The 15,565-nt window shown below is 40.0% G+C and overlaps 1 protein-coding gene across 5 annotated transcripts in view; it reads right to left on the reverse strand.

Annotated features, from left to right (window-relative positions):
• The window catches only part of FNDC3A (fibronectin type III domain containing 3A), a 111,146-nt gene that overhangs the window by 21,026 nt on the left and 74,555 nt on the right, over nucleotides 1-15,565 (reverse strand). For all 5 annotated transcript variants that reach the window (XM_059493419.1, XM_059493417.1, XM_059493420.1 and 2 more), the window contains 7 exons: nucleotides 12,669-12,826; nucleotides 11,433-11,492; nucleotides 7,342-7,480; nucleotides 6,834-6,887; nucleotides 6,095-6,219; nucleotides 2,703-2,877; nucleotides 2,011-2,097 (listed from right to left, as the gene is read on the reverse strand). In XM_059493419.1, coding sequence (XP_059349402.1) covers nucleotides 2,011-2,097; nucleotides 2,703-2,877; nucleotides 6,095-6,219; nucleotides 6,834-6,887; nucleotides 7,342-7,480; nucleotides 11,433-11,492; nucleotides 12,669-12,826 — 798 coding nt within the window. The remainder of the gene's footprint in view (nucleotides 1-2,010; nucleotides 2,098-2,702; nucleotides 2,878-6,094; nucleotides 6,220-6,833; nucleotides 6,888-7,341; nucleotides 7,481-11,432; nucleotides 11,493-12,668; nucleotides 12,827-15,565) is intronic.

The raw sequence follows: 15,565 nt of genomic DNA on the forward strand, positions 1-15,565 counted from the left end.
TGCAACTCCTGCCCCTTGCCATCTCAAGGGGGCTTCCTGTGAAGGGAGAACCTCCCTCCTCTCTGTAGGTCAGGCTTTAGGTACTGGCAAACTGTGATGAGGCCCCTCTCAGCCTTCTCCAATGAGAAAATACGTAATTCCTTTAGACTTTCATTAAAGGGCAGGTTCTCCAGCCCTTTTATAATTTTTGTGACTCTCCTTTGGACCAACTCCCACTCTGCCTGTCTTTTGTGAATTGTGCGGATCAGAACTGGACACAGTTCTCCAGATGTGATCTGACACAAGCTGAATACAGGGAGGATCTCTTATCTCTGCTAGCAATGCCACTATTGAGTCAGACCAGGATCCAGTTTGCCTGAAGGTCCCTTTCAGCAAGGTTGCTCCAAGCCTATAGCGGGCTCCTTCGTTATTCCAGCCCAGGTGCAGAACTTGGCACTTGTCTTTGTTGAACTTCATACTGTTTTTGCTACCTCACTCTTCTAGCCTGTCCAGGTGTTTCTGTAAGATAGCTTTGCCTTCTGATGTGTTCATCTGACCACTCTGTGTGGTGTCACCAGAAAACTTGGTGAGGGTACTTTCAATCCCCTCCTCAAGATCAGTTGTGAAAATGAACAGCATGGGGCCTCCTATCCCTAGGAGCTCCTAATTCAGACAGGCTGCCAGACTGACTAGAAACCATTGATCACCACCCTCTGAGCGTGGCCTGTTGGCCAGTTTTCTATTCACCTCACATACCACCTATCCAGTTTGTGTCTTGCCAATTTGGCCAGGGAGAAGGCTGTAGGAAACTGCTGAATGCTTGCTGAAGTTCAGGTAAAGAACATCCACTGATCTCCTTGGACCAACTGGAAGTGTTACCTTGATGTAGAACATGATCAGTCTAGTCAGCCATCATTTACATTTGGTGTAGGCTATTCCCAACTGCCTGCTTTGTCTGGTTTGTAGTATTTCCTAGGAAGACTTTTCCATTTATTTTCCAGGGACTGAAGTAAGATTAATGGGTCTGTAGCTCCCTGGGTCCTCTTTTGGGCCCCTCTTGTAGATGGCGGGTATTACATTTGCCCTCTTTCAGACACGAGGGATATCCCTTGACCTGCACAACTTTTCAAATGTTATAGATAGGAGTCTTGCAGCAATGTCAGCCACTTTTCTTCAGATCCAGATACAGACTGTGCCCTTCCAAGACAGCAAACTCCAGCCTTGTCGCAACTACCTTATCCTGTGATCTGGGATCCAGTTATGCTGGCAAGGCAGAGGCAAAGAAGGTACTGAGAACTTCTGCTTTATTGGCATTATTAGTAACTTGCCTCTTTGCCTTGCTTAGGAATGGCCTCCGTATGTATTCCTTGAGCTTCTACTTCTCACATATCTGAAGAAGCATTTTATGTCATTCTTGTTATCTTTGGCCAATTTCAGTTCTAGTTGATCCTAAGCTTTCTTTACTTCAACTCTGCCTGTCCTGGCAAAGTTCTTGTAGTCCTTGGTGGATATTTGATCACCTTCCTAGGGCCAGTATGCTTCTTTCTACCTTTTAACCACACCCAAAAGCTCATAGTTTGGCCAGAATTCTTCCCAAACTAAAAGTTCAGCCCTCAAGCTTATTAGAACAGGCTCTGCACCACAGTAATATGGATGACTTCCTAACAATTTTTTTTAATCAAGGCTGCTCCCTACCCAAACACCTCCATCGTGTTTACTATCAAAGAACCCATAGCTACAATAAGTAATATCACCCATGGACATGAAACAAATCAGCCAAATAAAAACCCCTGGCTGTTAAGAACATGTACTTTTAACTTGGAATTTCAAGACACCTGCAACTGTGTTATACCCTTGCAGAGGTTCTTATTGCTTCAGCAGAAAAAATAATCAGGTGTTCAGCCAACAGTTTTAAGAGATTGAAATTGTGAGAAACTGGCATCAAATTCTGTTTTCCTTAAAAAAGGCCCTCCCCACTTCTGAGTCAATCTCAAACTTGTCTGGTGCCCAAACATATGAAAAAAATCTTACCCTAAATTTATATTTTGTACTACGCCTCAAATTCTTCACCGTGTAGGTAAGATCATCACCATCATATTTTGGCTTGAAACCATATCCCTGCAGAATTAAAGAGGATTATTTGAAACATTATCTTTGCACACCAGAGGATCTAACACACTTCATACAAATAAATTACTGTTTCAAACTGTAATTATTATGCTTCTCTGACAAAATAATAAGAGTGCCTTCATTGTGCAAACACAATTTTTTTTTAAAGCAGTGCAAATTCATTAACCATTTTCCAATCAGGAGAGGACTAAACATCACTAAGAAAGACATATACAGTGCCACTGGAAATTTTACCTAACACTTTCAAAGGGTAGAACAGTACTGATTTTAAAGCAAATGTTGTTAGTCTGAAATGAATCTAGAGGGACCATACTTCATGATGCAATTGCTTTGCTCCAGCTCTTACAAGGCTTAACTTGCACACACAGATTCACAAAGTTATAACCAATTTAAAAGTCTTTGCTGAAATGGGGCTTAATAACACTAAACACAATTAAAAGAAGAAAGCTAGGTGGCCTGGCCACAGCAATGACAAGTCATTAGCTTAATTTCAGAAAATACAATTCCTTGTAGAATATTCTAGCAAAAATAATCATTGCTACACTAATACAATAATGTATCAAATATAGTGAGAATAAGTATTCTAAACTTACTGAGTTCTCATCCTCCATCTCTAATATATATGAGATTCCTTCATCTGATGGTGTTCCTGAGGGTTTTGTCCATTGAAGGGATAACCAAGTAACTCCAGCATTAATCAGCAAAGGACTTGCTGGTGTGGTTGGGGCAGTGCCTGAGGTATGATACAGGACTTCTTCACTAAAATCACTGTTTAAAACAGACAGTATGTAAACTAACTAGACACAATAATTAATAGCTAAAAACCAAAATTCTTACTAAACACAGCTATGACAGTTTCTTGGAGATATGCACAACGGAAATTGCAAGCTCTTACATGTAAACAACTTAACTTGCCCATGAGTCCGTCAGTAACAAAATATCTGAACAATGTTAACATGTTGATAATTGAAAGATTCCTTTGTATGATATAATTAAAATGTTTTGCTAACCAAAACGTTTTGCTTTTTCACATTAACTCAGTATTCTAAAACACTAAAGCTCTATATGCAATAATATACTAATGCCACAGTGTCCTTCCTTTTCAAAGTGAAAACATGAAGGCATAAAAACATTTAGGCAAGACTTCAAAACAAACTTTGCTGATGTGTTCTGAGCTTACTATGGTTTCTCTAGAGATCCATAAAATAATAGAACAGTCTCATTCAGTGGTGAGCTACTTTTAGAGATGATAAAAATTAGTCTTATTGCAGAAAAAGAAGTAGAATGTATACCTGTAAATCTCCTGACACAACTGCTACCCTTATCTGATTGAGATTAGAATCACCTTGTGGTGAAAATACAAACAAATTACATATGAAGAGCTACTGTGAAACAGGGGGATGCAAAAGTCAGTGAACAGGTAGCATGCTTGCCCAGATAGCCTGACATGCATCCAGCTAGACTAAAAAGACCCGCCTGCTCTCAGCTGGCTTTGCTGCTTCACATCAGATCTGAAGAATCACAAGCCTAAAGCCAGTCTAGTTTTTTTAACCATATGAAACTAATTTAAAAGATGTAATTTTAATGTAAAACTTAAAGATTACCTAAGTGACTATCAGGAAGCCCTGAAAATAAAACCCTCAGTATAGCTTAAACAAAGATACCAGTAAACTATCTTATGTGTTTTGAACCCCACTTGCCTGAAAAATCTCAATAAAAAGATAACTCAATTTCAATTTCTCTCTTACTCAACCTATATTATAGTGATGCACATGTTATCATTTTGGTCTGCATTGAGGCATTTTTTGGCATTTAAAGGAAAAAAATCTTACAGACAGCATATTATCAAGAGTGTTGACAGCACAGAAAACAAACATATTGTCTGTGAGGACTGCCAAAGACATGTGCAGCAAGAAGGGAAAAAGTAAAAAACAAGAGAAAACTTCCAAATTTGTGGGAACAGTAATTTATTTTCTTGTAAGAAGTCACAAGCAAGAAAATTTCTGGAACAGAAATCAGGTGATACCTACAATATATTTACTAAAAAAATTAAAATTTTATAGGGAGCCTGAAGAAAGCATGAAGAGGTTAGATACAAGTAGTATGTGTAGCTCTTTTCAAAACAAACTATTGAAGGAGTCACCTTTCAAGTAGATATAAGGTAAAAAACCCCACATCTTAAAAAGATTTCATCTCTAAACTTGCTTGAACCACTCCAAAATACACCAAAATGAACTAAGAGTTCCAGCCATAGCCATATTGGAGTAACTATTAAACAATTCCCTCAGAAGTACAGTACTATCTCTGAAAAAAAAAAATTATTTTTCCCGTTTTCTTTAACCATTATTTCATGTAGGTTAGAATTAAATTTAAACATTATTAACTTAGAGATAAAATATCTGTTCTTCTTGGTAAAATTATTTAGACAAAATTCTGTCTCCAGATGCCTAATGTTCTCAACACTCTTCATAAGGGATAAACAGGCACTCTACACTAATAAATATTATTTCAAGAGACTTCTTAATTAAATAATACCACAAAGACAATAAAGCACATCTTCACAAGGCTATGAAATACTAACTTAAAAATCTATTCAGTGTGATTAGTTTAAGAAGGGTACTTAACCAATCAGTGTCTTCAAAGCTTACGCTGGAGGAATCTGTAATATGTGCAGCTATTCCTACAGGGTACAGCTACACTCAGATGTAAAAGGGGAACAGGAAGAGAGCCCAAGCATTGGACCCTGCTTAACTGCCAGCTCCCTCCCTGTCTTTATTTTTAACAGTTCCAACTGAATCTCAACAAGACAAAGTCCAGGAGCAACAAGAGAATAATTAATTCCAGGAACATCATCCAGAAGGCAGTAATGTAATAAAGACTACTGGAGCACACCAAAAGTCATTCTAGTCCACTACAGTGTCCTCTGACAGCAGCACAAAGCAGGTACTTAAGAAAAGACATAGGAACAGGCACCTTATGCAATGCATTCCCTGAGTACTCTCCAAAGCCTCCCTACACATGCTTCAGATCCTCTGAGCCAGCTGTGTTTTTCACATACTAAATAGTCTGCAGCAAATTCCTTCTGCCTGCATGAATTATGACCCTGAGTCTGGCCCCCTACTCTTTACACTGTCCTTTAACACTGGCCAATCAGGCACTGGCCAATTCAAGCACCTCCTTCTGCCAGATAAAGGACACACAGCACACATCCTCTATTTCATGCTATAAGACCACTTTAGTGAGCTGCAGCACAGTGTTCATAATATTTGAATTTATAAAAGAAACACAAAAAGCAATTTTGATGGTGAGAGAAACTCCATTTTTATGCCCCCACAGGAGCTCAAGGTCCAAGTGCTGCTAGGTAGCATGGACACACCAGGAGTCTGCTGTAGAGGAGATGAGCTCTGGCAGTGTGATTGTTAGCCAGATGCATCTACTTTGCCTGATGACCAAGAAGCCCACTCAAGAACTAATGCACCCAGAAATGCAAGCATAACTTCACAAAACATTTTTTCCCAAGTTCTTACTTATATTCTCCACTGAAGTTGCATGTCATTAATTCAAAAATTCAAAACAAAGTTTGGTGCTCTATAACATCTGAAAAGTAGTAATTAAAAGCATGAACCACATATCCCAAGCATTGATAATAAGGGCTAGAACTTCCAAAGAATTCTTTGATATGGTAATGTCATATTCCATTTCCCAGGGTAACAGGAGACTAACAGACAGATGAAGGGACAATATCCCAATAGCACAAAGGCTATCTGCAAAAAGAATAATCCAATCACATACTGTGATTTAACTAAGCAGTTGGACTAGATGATCACTCTAGGTCTCTTCCAACTGAAATATTATATATTTTATATTCTTTTTCAGACCATTTGGACAAAAGACCTTTTTCTTTAAATGCCACCACATGTTTTTCTAAAGTAGCACACACATGGATGCATATGCTTTCCATATTTAGGTATGTAATAGCATTTACCTCATTCCCATGTCATTTTTGGCTGCTAGCCGAAAGGTGTACCCCATTGCTGGTGATAGTTTAGTGATCCTGTACTGCTTCTGTTGACCGTAATAACACTGGCAAAACTCTCCATTTCCTTTTCCCTAAAAAGTAATAAGTTAATCATATTATTGACCTTAATACATATGCATCCATCAATTAAAGTATATACAAACATGAAATAAAATCCTTTTCTGAAATTAAATATAACTCAAGGATCTCCATATGGTGAGGCAGCAGCATATGAAACTTTGTATTAAATTAGCAGTTTTTTTCCTTCCTTTCCATTTCCCAGCTCCCTGGCGCTGAAAGAATAAAAGCTATGAAGATACTGCACCTCTACCATCTCAGGATTGCTGTCCAGGTAGAGACTGCAAGATCATTGCAGGGCCATAGTTGACCCACCCACTTATTAAAAAAGAAAGACTGCTACAAGAGAATGACCCTTCCATGTCAGCTCTTGAATATGGTATTGGACTATGAGTCAAAAAGCCACTATTAAGAATGGCAGAATCATGCAATTAGGATACTTTTATTTTATATCCCCTGAAAAAAATCACTGAGCAGTAACTGTATTTTAATAATTGCTTCAGGAATTACATTATTGTCACATGCCTCTAATCAGAAATCTTAATTTTCCCATAACTTAATGTGCACAGTCACATACAGCTGCTTAAAAAAATAGAAGACTAAAAATACAATAGAATAACTTGCTTACTTCATCCCATTCTAAAAGGTAATTGTGGATTTTGGAACCATTATCACAAGATGCCTGTAACAGGAAAACAGGGAAATTAGAATTCTAACTCGATACAAGACCTCTTATAATGCATGTATGGATCAAACCATAAGAAGAACAGTGAAAGACAAGTAATGTTCCCCTTAAGCAATTGTTTCGCTTGCTAAGACATTCCTAGTTCAGTCGTCATACAACAAATGCCTGTTCCATGTTTATGGTTTTTTTCCTAATTTAGTCCTTAAAATGCATTGGGTACTGCACTCAGTAATTTTAACTTGAAAGACTCCTGCTTTTCTGTCAATTCTTCTCTTTTTACTCAAGCCCACACTTAACCCAGTAAATCTATCTCCAATCAGGGAACTGTGACTCAAATTAATAAGTTTGACAAAAATTTTCAGTTTCAATAAATAGGTATTTTATTGATAAATCCACAACAATTCTGATGAGTTTAAAGTATTTCTTTTAAAGGCTGTAAAGCAATCCTTACCTTCCACTGAAGAGTAAGAGAATTTTTGGTCCGATTAGTTATCCTGGGCAGATTTGGAGCATCAGGTTCACAACTTGCTGTGGTAAAACTCTCTGTTTCTGAAGGGCTCCCCTTTACACAGTTGCATTCTACTTGGACTCTAAAGAAAGAAGGTCAATGACATTTTGCTTCAAAATCTGTATAGTTTCAAAAGAAAACCAAGCATTTGAAATTAAGTTGCTGCCTTGCTGCTTCATTATTAAAATATCACCGTTATAAATAAATAACTGGGGGAAACATCTTGGTCAATAAAAGCAATAAGAAAGAAAAGAGTCCTTTACTTCGGATATACATCATTACCATTGGTTGGCTTTAGTCTCACAATTATATTTGAAATATGTCTGTTATTAGCTGTACTTTGGTTGGAAAATAACGGCAGCATTTTGCAGGCTCATTATCTGTTGTAGAGACATAAACTTATATTATGAATAATTCTTCTGCAAGTGCTTTCGTCAGATGAGCACAACGACGCTGTCGATGTATTTTCAGAGTATCCTCTGCACTCAAATAAGTGTCCTGCTGAGTGTGTTCACCTTGTCCTTTCCTTTAGTAAGGCTATGAATTAGCTCTCCACATACTTCAAGAGTGAATTTTACTTCTGTCTCACAAAGAAATGGCTTGTTTTTCAACAGGCTTGTCTCCGAAAGGAAATACATGACGATCATCTGGTCTGCCCCTGTCCCCCAAGCTGTGCAGCTGTCTTGCCTCTTCTTTGGGTCAATGGCACATTACTTTCTTCTTATTCATCTGTTCCTTTGGAAAAAAACCCAAACCAAAACTCCAAGAAACCCATTCCTCTGATTACCAATGTAAGATCTGAGTTGCCAGCGTAACAAGATACAAAAATCCTGATAAATTTTTGATGCATGAACAGCAAATCACAGTAAATTTGACTTTATAGATTTCACAAACAGAGAGAAGACATTCAAACAGTGACTAAAGCTGAACACAAAGTTGTTTGTGCTTGCATACAATTGATACAATTGCAAGACATAACTGCAATATGTCAGTTATCTTGGTGGTTGAGTCGTTCCAGTCTTTGTTGATTTTCTGCAGTGTTCATACTGGCAGAATTCTGTTTAGGAAGAGCTTGGATGGCCAAGCCACTGATTCTCATGTTCTGTCTACAAACAACCAGAATTAAGCAAGAAAAAATATGAATGCAGCCTGATAGAAGAGCACTTAAAAAAAAAATAATTCTAGGCACTGACCCTAATGCTCCATGAATTTTTGACTTCAACTTTGTTGGATAAAATATACCTAAAAACACTAAAAACAGGAACAAAATCACAGGTAAACACTTTCATAGGAAAGAGCTTAGAGCCAACTTACCATTCATCCTTCTCCTGACCTTGTGCTCTAGGCAATATAGGGGCTCAAATTAAATGAGGGGTGTGATAAAAACAGAACAACCCTCTTCTGCTTTAACTCTGACAACCAAGACAACACACTGGAAAACAGTTTTGGGAGATGTAGACCCCTTCACACCTTCAAGTGGGAACCTAGCTCTCCCACTTGAGCAAATGTCAAAAAGGCTATTGTACAAGGCAAATCCTACCCTAAATTCGATGTGGAAGGAGGCAGAACATTGTTAACTGGGACCCTTCTGTTCCCTGTGCTTCCTGCTAGCTGCCTCTAAATTGCTTGCCTTGATCAGTACACAGGGATCCTGGGGTTCTCCACACAGTCAAGAGAGGCAGGACGTTCAGTCATGCCTAAGAAGGTACTCTGCACTTGCCATTATCTCCTGAAAAGGCACTTCTTTTAAGGAGGCCTTCATTTCTGCCTTCACAATGTCATTTCTTAGTAAACTGCTGTATTCAACTAATTTTTTTTTCAACCAAGAATCACAGAGTAGTTTGGGCTGGAAGAGACCTTTAAAGGTCAACTTGTCCAAACTCCCCTGCAATAAACAGAAACATCTTTAATGAGATCAGGCTGCTTAGAGCCCTGCCCAATCTCTCCCTGAACGGTTTCCAGGGATGGGGCATACACCATCTCTGGGCGAGCTGTTCCAGTCTTTTACCACCCTCAGTACGAAAAATTTCTTCCATATATCTAGTCTAAATCTACCCTCTTTTAGTTCTAAACTATCATCTCTTGTGCTATCACAACAGGCCCTACTAAAAAATCTGTCTCCATCTTTCTTACAGGCCCCCTTTAAGTACTGAGATTTCTCCAGGCTGAACAACTTTTGTGGCCCTCCTCCAGAGCTACTCTAGCAGGTGACCATCCTTCTCATGATGGGGATCCCAGAGCTAAACACGAGACTCTGGGTGGAGAGCAGAAGGGCAGAACCACCTCCCTCACCCTGCTGGCCATGCTCTTTTTGATGCTGCCCAGGACACAACTGGCTTTTTGGGCTGCAATGCACATTTTCAGGTCATGCCCAGCTCTCTATCCACCAGTACCACCACATCCTTCTTGGCAGGGCTGCTCTCAATTCCTTCATCCTGCAGCCTGTGTTGATACCAGGGCTGCCCAGACCCAAGGGCAGCACCTTGCACTTGGCCTTGTTGAACCTCATGAGGTTCCCGTGGCCTCACTGCTCAAGCTTGTCCAGGTCTCTCTGGATGGCATCCCATCCTCCAGGTGTGTCAACTGCACCACTTGGTGGCTGACACTGCAACTGCTTGGTGTTTTCTGCTGGAAGCTCACTCAATCCCACTGTCCATGTCACTGATGAAGATATTCAAGAGTACCAGTCCAAGACAGGCCCCTGTGGGACACCACTTGTCGCTAATCTCCATCTGGACATTGGACCATTGACCACTATTCTGTGAATGTGACTGACCAAACAATTCCTCATCCACCGTGAAGGATACTGTGCAGGACTATCTCAAAGGTCTTAGAGAAGTCCAGACAGCTAACATCTGCAGACTCCTTGTCCATTGAATACAAGTCACTTGTTCATAGGCCACTTGGTTCTTCAGGCAGGACTTGCCCTTGGTGAAGCTGTGCCAGCTGTCCCAAATCACCTCCTTGTCCTTCATGTCCCTCAGCATGGCTTTTAGAAGGATCGGTTCCATGATCTTCCCACACACAGAAGTGAGGCTGACAGGTTGGTAGTTCCCACAGTCTTCCTTCCTAACCTTTAAAAAAATTGGTGCAGCGTTTTCCTTTTTCAAGGCACACAGGACTTCACCTGGTTGCCATGATGGAGAGTGGCTTGGTAACTACATTAGCTAAGTCCCTCAGGACTCTGGGATGAATCTCATCTGATGCAGACTTATGCAGGTCCCTAAGATGGTCTCAAACCTGATCTTCTCTCACTGTGGAAGGGACTTTCCTCCCTCAGTCCCTGTCCTCCTGCCCATCCACTGGAGAGGTGTGAGAAAAGTTGCCAGTGAAGACTAAGGCAAAAAGGTGAAGTACCTCAGCCTCTTCCTCATTCCTAGTTACCAGTTTTCCAGTTGTGTTTGTTTGGGAGGATACACTTTATCTGACCTTTGTTTCTGGCTGACAAAGCTATAGAAGCCTTGAGTCTTTGCATCCCTTGCCAAGTTCAGCTCCAGATGATCCTCTAATACTTAAAAAAAGAGGGAAGAATTACACCTAACCACATCTTCCCAATCCTCTGCTATTTCTTCCGACCTACTGAGGTAGTCAATTCTGCTAGAAGGGTAGAATTACACTGAGCTGGGGGCACATTTTGTCATGCATATGGGGTCAGGTTCTCTGATCTCCTGGAGCCAAGCAAAAGAGCAAGATATGACTTTCAGGTGGCCAAGCAGGAAGCATCTTCCAGGGCAAGGTACTTTCCTCTACTGCTTGTGGAAAACTGAAAAGCAGCATCTGTGCCTGGCTCCAAGGACAGAAAAAGGTGACTGCGCTAGCATAAAGAAAAGACCATGAACGTAGGATGAATGTGCACCAATCTTGTCTTATGTTGTCCAAAATGGACTGAGTGGTCAGTGAAGTCAAAAATGTTGATTGTGACTCAAAAGATGATGAGAAGTTGTTAAGACCATCTCTGAAGACTTAGGCAAATACACAATGAAACTTCTAAAACATTTCCACTGAATTTAATGAAGAGAAAGTGAGATACTCACTTTGCATGGTAATCAGTTGCTGGCCTGAGATCATTTACAGTAACTTTATTTTCTTCTCCACTGGAAAGAGATACAAGTTTGTTTTAAAATCTGTTTCAGAATTCCACACATTTATAAAAAAGACATGTATCATCTTACTCAACATACCTTCTACGAAATGTATTTGCTAAGAGTTTGTCTTTTGCTAAATATAGCAATGTGTAAATGCATTTATCTCTGAATTTTAGAGGTTTCTTGTGTTATTCCTGTTCTTTTGCCCCGGTGGTTTCAAGGCACTTTTTTGTTTGCTGCTTTCTAAAGAGTAGCAATCATTTTCTTCTTTCCTTAGTAAGACAAGCTGCATGTGCATGCTTGTATGCTATTACTCAAAAAAAAACATTGAAGTACTGGAGCACACAGCAGCTCAGTCCAGCCTTGCAAAAACCATGATCTAAAACTGCACCTGACTGCACACACCTACTTGTTAGAGCCCAGGAAACAAAAAAGGCACCAAAATAAGATCTGTTAGTCTGCTTTTGTTGACATCAGCTTATCTTAGCAAAGATAATTTCTCTGCTGCTAGTTTCTTGGATAGGGATACTCAACTTTCAATTGCATGAAATCCATGGAGGGTGACTAAGATAAAACTAGCTAGATACACAGGTTTATAACTGTTAGAGAACTCTATACCCTTAATTCTATATTTTACTATCATATTTCTCCAAATTGCAAAAAACTGACTGAAAACCATTGTGTAAGGAATGAAACAATTGAAGAGTTTTGTTTGCTTTGCTGTTGCTATGAGCTGTGTTCTGTGTGAATTTGCCTTTTTTTTTTTTTTAATATCATAAGACTGTCTCCTATCAAGATCAATTTTAGTGAAGGAAGGGATAACCTTACTGGGAGGAGGAGCATGTGCTGACATAAAAAGTAACAAATACAATTTATTTTTCTTACTACTTATATGCCTCACTATGTGAGAACTCAGGGGTGTCTAGTGCAGCTGGTTGAAATACAGCAAAATAGGCCCTAAAATATGCCTCCAACATGTAAGAACAAAATCTTTACATTCCAGTTGATGGCAGAGACTTCAGTATGAATGAAACAAATTCTACTGAAAAAGTAGCTAATTTCAAAACAGAAGTTTCACAAAACTCCTGAATATTTAACTTTCTGGACAACAAGCAGATTTTTAATGAGGTTTTAAGCCACATATTTCAATGCAGCAGTGACTAAATAAAAATAGCCAACACCTACATGTACACAGTTTTGTACTTTCCATCTTTTCCAGTACTTGAAATCATCACTTCATAAGTATAAACCTCTGGTGTGTCATTCTTGTCTGTGTCTTCCCCAGTATCACTGGATGGAGGGGACCACATCAGCAGTGCTGTTCTTGCCTGAATATCTGATACCTGTAGAAACACAAAGTTTTGAGATCTCTGCTATTTAAATTCTATTGTATCTAAATGTTACTTTGCAACAAATGATCAAAGAAGAGAAAGCAAAATCACATACTGTTAGCAAATCAGAGTATTTATACTGACACAATAGCTACTAACTAGTTTGTACAGATGAAATCAGGTTGGAAATGCAAGGAATGCAATGAGAAAAACTTAAAGCCAGGCAGGGGGCTGAGGGCAGAGACACCTGTCGGTACATAACGCCACCCAGTGGGCTGCTGAAACAAGGACCAGAGAGCGGGCAGGCACAGGGATGGCAAAGCACATCCCAGGACAGCAGGCACTCCATTAAACCATACTTCTGGCACCTCTCTTGGAAGTGACCGGTACCATGACTTTTTTAACATTTTCTTGTTTCTTATGAAACACAGGAAGATGAAGGGATGCTCACAAGGTCCCTGTACATACACATAGAGACAATATCCTGAAGAATTTCTGTGGTCATGTTTGCTTGAGCACCCCACCCATTGCAAAAAGGCCTGGATAAGAACAGTTGGTGTGACAGAAATAGCAGTATAACCAGTGTGTGTGACCTCTAACTATCCAACAAGTGGTCCCAGCAGACTAATCATGCTAAAGGGCAATGACCCTCAGGTGGGCTAAATGGAAACAGAGAATCGCAAGGCGCTCCTGAAACAGAGAAATCATCAGCTTTAGAAGTGCAGAGGTAGCATGAAAATTGGTAATGGGAGAGATGGGTAAGAGATGCTGGAGAGGAACAGAGCCATGATCAAAATCTGGCCTAACAGTGTGAGAAATTGCCCTGCCAAGCACTGCTGTCTCCATCCAGGTCTGATGGATACTGTGCACCCCAGCTGGTGCAACAGCATTTTAAGGCACAGCAGGCATGGATCTGCAGCTCAGGCGACTGCATGTGACCTGGTGGAGAGCCCTCTCAATGGCCTGTGGATTAGCAGACTGTAGGGAACAACAGATTCTAGTGAACAATGCAGTCACACACGAAGCTGTTGAAGCAGCCACGTCCTCCAAAGGAGATACATGACTAGGGGCACCCATACTCCCAAAAGAGTGAGCACTGTCTGAAACCCATGTGTGCTGCAAGGGGCTGAGGATGCTCGTATGCTTGAAGGTGAGTGCACAGGTACATGCAGGTTTAGGATCTGTTATGGAAGAATGCCTAGAAATTTGTGGCTGTTCATAAGTATTGCACATCTGCTATTGTGGTTTATATGTTGCACCCTCCTACTGTTTCCAATAATTTATAAGAGAACTCAAAACACATTTCATTACATGAAATTACTAGTTTTACAATATGATCATAGTGTATGTCTATTTTGGGAATAATTGCTTTTGAAAATCTACTACCAGAGTATCAGAATCAAAAAGCTATCTTCACAACTGCTGCTCTCAAATTGCTACAATCTACTAAAACTAAAAAACTGAATAGGTCAGCTTCAAGAACGAAGCAGAGAGGACATGACTTATTGACAGCAAACAGAAAGGAAGAAAAATCACACTATGTGAGCCTCAGTGTCTTGGAAATAACGTCACTAAACCGTTATGCACTAGCAGAACTGTACATGATATCCTAAAAGGGATCAAATGTTGGTATGACTAAACACTGAAGTTTCTCTTTAAAATCTGATAAGAAAAATTCCACTACTATCTTGATGCAATCACCAACTAGATTAACACTATCTATAAGTGCTGCAGTGAAACTCTAGCATTTCTGGAAGTCTCTGGAGTTGTGGGAAGCATCTGACAAAGCTCCCTCCTGGACAATTTTTACCCCACCCTCCTGAGTTGCAGCAAGTGGCAGGAGATCCTGAGGGAAAGAAATGCTCCCTCTGGTTCTCCAAGGACCTACTGTACTTCAGGACTATTAGATTTATTTTAAGATGATCTGTTCCTAGGTTTAGCTACTTTAACAGCTGAATTTTCTCCCTTAGTGTCCAGGCAGTGTCTCTCTTACTACCAGCTAAGCCTACTAATTCTAGCCACCATGGAATTGAACATGGTGGCTAGGATTACCACCATGTAAGCTGGAAATTACACCTTCCCTTCCTTTTGCAGTTGTTTCTCATGCATTTGGAGACTGTTAGCATTTGAGTTTCCCCTCATCTATAAAATCTGCTAATTCTCACCGTTCTCCTTACCTCCTACTGATTGACTGACTTTAGTGCTTTGCCCAGAACAGCCCATGTAACACTTTGCTACTGCCAAATTGCCACCTGACAGATTAGATTTCCTTCATACATAGGATATTTTCTACCTCTCTGAGACATAAGGAAAAAATAAGTATTTTTGAAGAGCCAAGATTTAAGATCAGAAGAATCCACTACTATTATGTGCTCTAAGACACTTGGGAGTGGCTTTTTCAAAAAACTTGGCATTACTGATTACTTTGCATGCTTAAGCAAACAGCTGCAATGGATTCTGGTTGCAACTCTGAACACTATGTGCTTCTGCAAAGCAGAGTATAATACTTGGGTCAGGCTCTAGCACTGTGGAAACAAGAGGTGAGCACGTCTTCATCAGCAATCCAGTTTGCCAAAGTGAATCTTCTCATTAGATATGATACACATGCCATTTGGGTCAAACAAAAAAAACACTTTTAGCATGTGCCATCTGGACTGCATTCACAGTAACCCAAGATACTTAACTGTGAGTGAGGTGCATCACATGCCATAAGTCCACAAACATACACAGAACCAGAAAATACAATGTTCT

The sequence above is a fragment of the Ammospiza nelsoni genome, chromosome 2 (assembly GCF_027579445.1).
Source record: "Ammospiza nelsoni isolate bAmmNel1 chromosome 2, bAmmNel1.pri, whole genome shotgun sequence".
Taxonomy (NCBI): domain Eukaryota; kingdom Metazoa; phylum Chordata; class Aves; order Passeriformes; family Passerellidae; genus Ammospiza; species Ammospiza nelsoni.